Source organism: Alligator sinensis, unplaced genomic scaffold, assembly GCF_000455745.1.
Source record: "Alligator sinensis unplaced genomic scaffold, ASM45574v1 scaffold38_1, whole genome shotgun sequence".
Taxonomy (NCBI): Eukaryota; Metazoa; Chordata; order Crocodylia; family Alligatoridae; genus Alligator; species Alligator sinensis.
Window position 1 is genome coordinate 65,421 of NW_005842179.1, and position 8,908 is coordinate 74,328.

The 8,908-nt window shown below is 41.1% G+C and overlaps 1 protein-coding gene across 1 annotated transcript in view; it reads right to left on the reverse strand.

Moving 5' to 3' along the window:
- The window catches only part of LOC102373482 (nephrocan-like), a 57,188-nt gene that overhangs the window by 42,084 nt on the left and 6,196 nt on the right, over positions 1–8,908 (reverse strand). The window contains exon 2 of the mRNA XM_025207052.1: positions 7,582–7,674. Within this exon, the coding sequence (XP_025062837.1) occupies positions 7,582–7,674 (93 nt within the window). The remainder of the gene's footprint in view (positions 1–7,581; positions 7,675–8,908) is intronic.

The following is an 8,908-nucleotide window of genomic DNA, read 5'->3' on the forward strand; positions in this document are numbered from 1 at the left end:
CCTTCTCTGTTTAACCCAGTAGAGGGAGAGAAAGAGGTGATGATCTCTTTTGCAACATATCAGGTTTTACCTGCTAAGCCAGCAATGCTGCATTCCAAAGGAATTAACATAAAACAATGTTTAAAGCAAAATGAAACTTCACTATAAGCACAGCAAATATAGAAGAGTTAAAGAAACTACTTGCACTACAGTAGTGCTTATGAACTTCAACAAAGGCCAAAACTCCACTGTGCTGGGCATTGTACAAACACAGAGTAAGAGATTGTACTTGTCTGAAAGAGCCTGGCCAAAACAGTTTCAGATTTATGCCCCCACTCTAAGCAGTTCCAATGTATCAGCTTTGCTGATTTGGCATTCAAAGTATCCTCACTAGTCTGTGACCTACATTGACAAAGAATCCTAAACTAATAATAATTATATATACAACTCCTCCAGAAAAAGGACTTCTGGGAGATCATACAGCACGATTATTTTCCAGTTTTTATCACTCTTATAAGACAGTAGATTAATTTACTGAGTAGCAAAGCATCACTGTTTACCCGTGTGCTGCAATTAGGATGCAGAAGATTAATTTACTCTGGCATAGGTTAGTCCTGTTAGACACCAGTACTATCTGACAGTGGAGTAAATTACTCTGCTTAAACACACATGTAGATGGTGATGTCAGGATTAGCTTATTCTGGCTTATTGAACCAGAGTTTATTCAGTGGCATTAATTGCACATGTAGATGCACCCAGTGTGCCTCAAGGTATTTTACTTCTGATTTGACTGAAGACAGGGGAAATAGAAAGGAAAAGTGTGTTTATCTGTATCAAGAATGTAAATGACTTAAGTGTGTTGGAATCAAATATTTATAGGAGATCTGTAACCGGGGTCTCAAATCATACATCAGTCTCCTGCATTACTCCCAAAAGTACAGTAGGAGTAAATGGATCATGTGACTAATACTAGGATTTTGTTATCTACAGTTTATTTTTTCAAATAGTTATTAACAAGAACAATAATTTTTCAGTAGTTATTAACAGGAGTTGCTGTCTCACAGGCTGATATAAAGTTAGGTAACTCATTTCCATTTCTACCTCACTTTTTGCTACTGACTGGTGGAATCGTGAAACAGATCAAATGTGGAATTAGAATGGAGTCAGAATTCCTCATCTGTCTACCTCTGTTCTGAGGTATATTGAAAGTGACATGGGGAAATGGTTCCTGTTCTGTGCATACAGATAAGGCTTCATTCTTTTAGGCTGTTTAAGTTGGTACCTTTCACCTGTAATAGATGCAAAAATTCAAATCAAAATGAAAGTCAAAAGTAGAAAGAGTTGAAAGTAAATTGATCTGCTAAAAAATGTACCTGAAAGAAATATCTAACAAGGAAAGGGATGTTCTATGAAACAACTAGAATTGTTTGTTTATAAAAAGGGAACCAGACATATCAAATATTTCTTTATAGATGGAATAAGTGATTTGTTACATTCAAGGAGCTATAAAATTTGAGCAAGTCAGTAAAATGGAATCAAATAAGATTTTTTTTGAGCCCAGAGGGTGATAATCATCTCAGTGCAAAAATCTAACCCATCTCATTTTTGCAAGCAGAAGTTTTCTGTAGTTATGCCTTAAGATTTATGTCTCCATAAATGTCAGCATGGCTGGATGATTTCCTTCTCCATAAGAGCTTTATGGAAGTACATTTTGGTCAACCAGGCTAATTCTAATTTTTTATATGAAATTCTTGTTTTAACATCTCACAGTTTCTCCCACTTTGATAATGCAGGTACCCCATCTTTGCTTTCCCTTGAAGCTAGCTCAAATGCCCTTGCTCCCCAAATGATTGAGCTGTTTCAGCGTGTCAGGCAACCACACAGAAGATGGCCTTGACGTGTTCCTATGCTGTAGCTAGGTATGCACAGCTGGGCAGTTACAATTACAAAAGCTTCCAGGTGGGGTGACCTCCATGTGCAAACACTGTGTTCCTGATTGTCTGATGATCTACACCTAGGATAGCCATTTACAGCTGGGGAAAGTAAGCATAAACTTTTAAGTCCAACATCCTCTTTGAGTTAAATTGTGTGGAGGAATGGAGGTTGTGGAGGGGAGTAGAAAGTAGTTATGTATCATCCATGCATCTCCTATATGCATTGGCCCCAAATGGGCAGCACTTACTCTCTGAATAGAGAATGAATTTTATGAGAATGTACAAGGAAATTCATAACCACTTGGAATTAAGATTAATTAATGCCTGTGCATTATAAGAAATTTAACACCTGTATATCTTTCTTTTCCTTAGTTTAGTGATATTAACAATGAGATAACACACACACGGTGCAAATTTTCCTTGCAGTTTAAGCAAAGTGAAATCTAATTTGTAGCTATATGCAAATAAATCAGCTGGTAAATTAGACAAATAAATATTGTTGCATCTAATTGTTAAACTTACATACCCTATAAACAATTGGGTCAGCAGTTCTGGTCATTTATACATGGGGCTATGATGGCATCAGATGAAAATAACTAACTACCACCCTTCCTTAACAGCTAATTTTCATGCCACTATTTGAGCGATAGAATTTGCTCAATGGTGTGAAAGACACTGGTCCTATATGTCAAGAGTTTTCATTGGTAGATCAAATTTTCATTGTTCTTTAAAATCATCCTTCTTCTCTGGTTCTTGTGCTGATGCCGGTAGGAGGAAGTTTAAGATCAAATCAGTTTAAGTTAGGATCACAAACAACAAACTGCCTTAAACATAATTTATTGCAGGATGTAACAGAATTAAAACTATCTGTGTGTTTTGATTCTTCATTTCTAACCTTGATAGATTTGGGAGGGGAGGGGGTTAAATGCAAGCAAAACGCTGGAATTGTCTGGGCTTATAAAGCTTGGTTCTGTTTAATTAAATATCCCTACAACTTTTTTATAATATATTGGACCTTAACTCCATTTTGGCTTAGACTATGAATAACATATTTATTAAAAATTTGGACTCCGTTGCAGAGTTGTTTAATTACACTTAAAACACTTTCCAAAACATTGTTGATTCAGCGAAGCATAGATCTAGTCAATCGTATTTGTCACATTTGACTAGATCACATTTGGTTTGCTACTTGAAGGACTAATCTGTGGGAGTGCTATGGGAGTGGAAGAAGTAAAGAGAAAACCTTGTTTGACCTGTAAAGTCTGAGGACATGAGAAACAAATGTAATGCTGACAAAGGGTGAAAAAGGTAAAATTAATGGCCCTTTAACTCTGACACCATTGCTGATAACACAGTTTTAAGATAAAAATGGGCCAGACTCTGAGCTAAGGGGGAAAAAATCACTAAAATCAAGAACAGGCAATTATTTAAGAAAGGAAAAGGACCAACATCAGTGTCTTGTGAATGCAAAGGCAATATTTACTATAGATATTTTACACAGTAACTAGGGGAAACTTCCTCACCAATTGTCAAGATAAGCAGATAGACTTGAAATGCAAGATCAAGATACGTTAGCCTAAAGGTCTGGGCAGGAGGCATTATTTTAGCCTTAAAAAAAGACAGGCAGCAGAAAGGAATGTAATTCCACATATATTTCTTCAAGATGACATTAACTGAAATCTAGGTCATGACTAACAAATACAACAGAGTCTCCTAACAATTCAGACTTTGTTTTTTCAATTCAACAAATAAAAATACCATGACATTTTCCTTCTTGGATGTAACTAAATACTTTGATTGTTTACCAGCATTTATCCTGCAGATGCTTCAAGCACTCTTATATGCCTTGTGCAGACATTTGGATGAAGATCAGACATAAGTTCAGTTAGGCTCAGTCCATATTAGAGGGGGCAACAAGATTTTAAGCCAATTTGTTGCAGCTACAGCTGTTAAACAGTTTGGGCTAGAACTAAAAATAGACTTAAAGGCTTTAAGTGGCAGTTAGGTGCCTGAGTCCAAAGTTTAGATCCTCAAAATCCCTGATCAGCTGTCACCTAGTGCTTTAGATGCCTACATTTCTTAGGTAATTATGTCTTCAACAATAAAAGTCTTTTAGGTGCTTTTGTGTGCATGCTCACCCTCCTTTCCCCCATGTCCTGATGGCACTGAACAGCCTAGTGTCTAAACCATGCCATGGTAGTGATAGGGATGTTGTAGCGAACCATGCCAGGGATTCACAGACTTGTTGTTTTTCCAGGTAGCTCACTGGTGACACGCTCAGAACACAGTTGCTTGATAAGGTTGCACAAAATGCAGGAAAGAAATGAGGGTTCTCCACATTTCACATTCCCCAGGAATGTGGAAGCCCCAAGATCAAATTCATCCTTTGTTTGACTTGAAGCAGAAATTTGAATCTAGCCCTCCAATCTCTCAAGACATAACCCTTACCACAGGGTGATTACATATTCTGTGGTCCTTCCTTTCTCTGTCACACAGTTGAATGACCATAAGGACCAGCCACACAAACTTTTAGGTCAGGTTGGCATGACAGTGGCAGTACAACCTGGCCAGGATACTTCCACCTACTCCTATTTACATATTCCAAACTCAGAAATGCATCAGTAAAGCCCTGCAGGGTAACTGCTCATGAGACCTTGCTCTGTATATAGCAAGGGTAGCCAGCTTGTGGCATGCATACCATAAGTGGCATGGACAGACTCTGTGTGTCACATGGCAGATCAGGGAGTGGGCAGGCAGCAGAGCAGCAGATAGGGCAGGGAGCAGAAAGCAGAGCAGTGGGCAGAAAGTGGGTAAAGGAAGGGATGACAGTGGCATGAGAAGGGTGTGGAGCTAATCTGTGCCACATGCCTGCCAAAAAGGTCAAACCCCACTGGTCTACAGTGTGCTTGGAAGCAGCTGTTGCGTACTCCTGGAATGGCCTCACCTGCACATTTTTTGTTTGGAGTGTGCAGGCAGGAGCAGGTGGTCAGGGTGTCCTCAGAAAAGTCACTGCAGGACACTGCTGCCATGGTATAGATCAGAGGTTCCCAACTCCTGGGCCGTGGCTTGGTACAGGGCCGTGAAGGGTTGGCTGCCAGTCTGTAGGAAGGTTGTCTGCCTGACCAGAAGTCCGGAAGTGACCAGCATACTGCAGATCAGCCACCAACCCTTTTTTATACTGAGTATACTCCCTATACTGAGTATAAAAAAGTATACTCAGTATACTGGCAGATGGTCCGCAGTATGCTGGTCACTTCTGGTCTGCAGTATGCTGGTCCACAGTTTGCCGGTCTGCAATTTGTTAGTTCGTGGCACTTCCAGTTCACTGTCTAAAAAGGTTGGGAACCACTGGTATAGATAAACCCTAATTCTCCATTATCTTCTGTCTTGCACTTTGACACACATTATTTTTAGCTCCCTGCCATACCAACCTGTTACATAGTTTAGGAACTCCTTGCATAGTCTCTTTGTTGTTATATCAGGCTGAAGGGTATGTTCTTTAGTGGGCAGCTGGAGTTTCCTTCATTATGGCTGTATCAACTGCCATCTTTTCTGCACCTATTGGTTTTTCTGATTAGCACATTTCTGATGTGGTCTTGACACTTAATCCCAACCTTCTCAAATGTCTATATAGTTCTCTTCCTTTCTCTTACAAAAGGTCATCACTTTATCTTGTCCACATTAATATGCATTCCAAATAATTTGTTGGTCCTGTGGAAGATGTTGAGCAGACATTGAAAGCTCTTATTCTGAGAACTTCAGGTTCCCATTCTATTTGCTGTGCCCTGTTGCCCTGAAGCCTTTGGTTATCATGACTCCATCCTTAAATGGTCTTTTAAGGTAGATAAGCAAGGTGCTGGAATATAATCATCACCATCCTGAGTCAATCACTTAGCTCACCGTTGACCAGGGCTGCTAACCTCATCTCTTTGTAAATGCTGCTAGCTCTGCCAAAAATCTTCTTGCCTGAGACGTCAGAATGTAGTAACGGAAAACTCTGATACCTAATGCTAAGAGTAAGGCATTTGCTTTTACCCTTTTATCAGAAAGCCTGATGCTGATTGAAATATTCTGGGCATGCCTACATGTTCATTAATGCACTTTGGGCAATGCACATTAAATTTAGTACTACAAATGTGAGGTACTACAAAAGGTGCATTAGCCTATTTTAATGATGATTAGAGCAGGTGCAAGTCTTTTTGTGATGCTTTAATTTTCATGAAAATAGGCCAATGCACATTAAAACACCCATGTAGATGTGCCCTCTGACTCCTAACTTGAATAGGACTGTTCCACACCCAGGTGAGTATTCTAACCATTGGGCTACAGAATAAACCTTTTTTTCTGTCTGGGGTTCAATGTCTGTTTAATTATTTATGCAAACTAGAACAATTTCAAAAGCAGAGTCAGAGAGAAACCCATTCTAGCATACCTTATAGCTTAATGATTAGATTAATGCATCCTCAGATCTGAAAGGCAACCGCTGCTTATCACATGCAGAGAAATCAGGCCAAGTAAACCCTCTATGAGAATCTGTTCTTGTTCCCAGTGGCATGAATACCCATTGATTTCAGGGGGACATAATCCATCTCTAACTGAGAATCCAATAGCACTGGCAGAGATTGTAAGAGGCTAGCAAAGGACTTGGTTGATTCAATTACAAATGATTATACAACAGCAAGAGCCTCTGCAACCTTGTATATATACCTACTGCTCTTGCTCGTGCTGGTGTCTCTAGGCTCCATCCTGCTCCTCCAGCTTCTGCTTCTTGCTCCCACCCCTGGTTCTCTCCCACAGCATGGTTTGCTATAACCCCTAGCAGGTCACACTGCCCACGTGGGTAGTGGTTGAGTGGGAGGGGGTATGGACTAGGTACCCAGAAGTTGGATAGCTCTGATATAAGAAATCATCTAGTAATATATTATTTGCACAGATCACTGACAAGGGGGATAGGTGGATCTTAAGTTTTGTGCCCTGCAGGTCTCAGCTACGTCAAGATTTTGGTTTTTGGTCAAGCCTAGGAAATTGCTCCCATTCCCCACCCCACCCCTGACCCCAGCACACATACATACTCTCTCCCATATTAAAAGTTCAACTATGGCCCTCAATTGTCCCATGATGTCTGCCTCCATTACCCAACCTGCAATTTTTTTTAACACCTTTGTACAGCTGCCCCACAGGTGTGGGAGAGCATCTCATAAACATCTGCAAAATACTACATTGCTTACAGTTAAAACTTAAAACTCCCTTCTGCCACAATGCCTATAAAAACTTGACGATGATTAGGTTGATGATGTACTGAGGCATGATGATGTATCATGCTGAGAAATAGTGTCTCATGGTTTTAAAATCCCCGCCTCTCTATATTCATTTATTGTCCCTTGTCTTGTCTCTTATTTATACTGTAAGCAGTTTGGGATAAGGACAATCTCTTTATACCCCTACTACAATAGAATCCCCATCCTCCACACTGCAATAAGACAAATAAATAATAACTAGTCATTACCTCATTCCTGTCCTGGGGTTTGTACACTCTGACATACTTCTGACAAATACACTTGGAGCTTTTCCCTGCTGTGATTGCTTTTGTGAATTTTTCAGTGAGTGCACATCCAAAAATGATGCGTGTTACACAACATAGATAGTGCTGAGAGAATTGACATTTCACCTCTTTGGTGTCTCCTGGAGCCAAAAGTAGAACAGGAGGTAGGAACAACCCACTCTTTGCCCTAGAGTGAAGGGTGGCAGTAAAGCATGCAGTCTTTATCTTGTCATCCACTTTCTATCTGCTGAGAAAATGTCAAAATTAATTACTCTAATCATTATTGAAAGGAAGGCATATGACTCGGATTCTGAAATGTACACAGCTTAATGGAACGGGAATACTTTTTGGTTACTGTGACAAACGTGCTGTATATGGATTCAATTTACAGCATGAAAAGTTCTGTTCAGATTAGAATTTGCTTTGTGTCATCAAACTGACTTATTGAGAAACTTAGTTATAAGTTTGACCTTCGTCTTTGGGCTTAAGACAGAATAGAAGTTTTAATACAAACTGTCTGGGAGATAAGGATGAAGAAACTTTCTAAAACAGGGGTTGCAAATGTATTTGGCCCTGTGGGGTAGATGAGTGTCTGTGGGGTGGTTTGTAGGTCAGATTCAATTGTGCCAGAGCCAGGGGGTAGGGCCAATCTGGTGAGGCAGCATGTGCAGCATGGTCCCCATGCTGGCCTCATACCACAGGCAGCATGCACTAGCCCCAGGGCTTGCGTTATAGGCAGCACACAGGCTGGATCTGGTGCTGCAAGCACTCCCCACAGCCCAGGGGACTGGCATGGGGTGTGTGCTGAATTTAGTGCCCCACTGGAGCATCCCTGAACTCTAGGTCATTCAGAATTGGGCCTCAGTCTGTGTGCACAGAGCTAGCACACACAGCTGTCTGGCAGGTGCAACATGCGGTGTACACCCCATGCCATAGGAGGCACCCGCAGCACTAGGTCCAACTTATGTGCTAGTAGCACAAGCCCCAAACTGGGGCTGGCATGTGGTATGCAAGGTGTCACTCAACATGGCAGAGGGGGGCAGCATGGAGTGAATGATGCATATCAAACCACACCGGACAGCTCTACTTGCTGGCTGTAGTGCCATCTGATTCAGACTGGCCCCAGAGCCCCTGCACAGGGTTGGTTGGGTGCAGATGTTGCATGCAGCTCATACCCCAGACACACCTCCTGTGTTGCAAACAAAGTCGCTGCTGCCAGGTCCAGCCCATGTACCAGACCATCTTCTCATGCTGTATGCAGCACATGAGATTGGTTTGAGACCCACAAAGCCAGTTCATTCAGCTTCATGGGCTGAATCCAGCCCACAGGCCATATATCTGACACTCCTGTTCTAAAAGGTATTCTGTTAGTAAGAAGCAAGTCAAACCAGACATCCTTGGCATTTTCTTTTTATTTGCTCAAGTCTGTTCCTGTTTGAAGAGTCACTGTAAG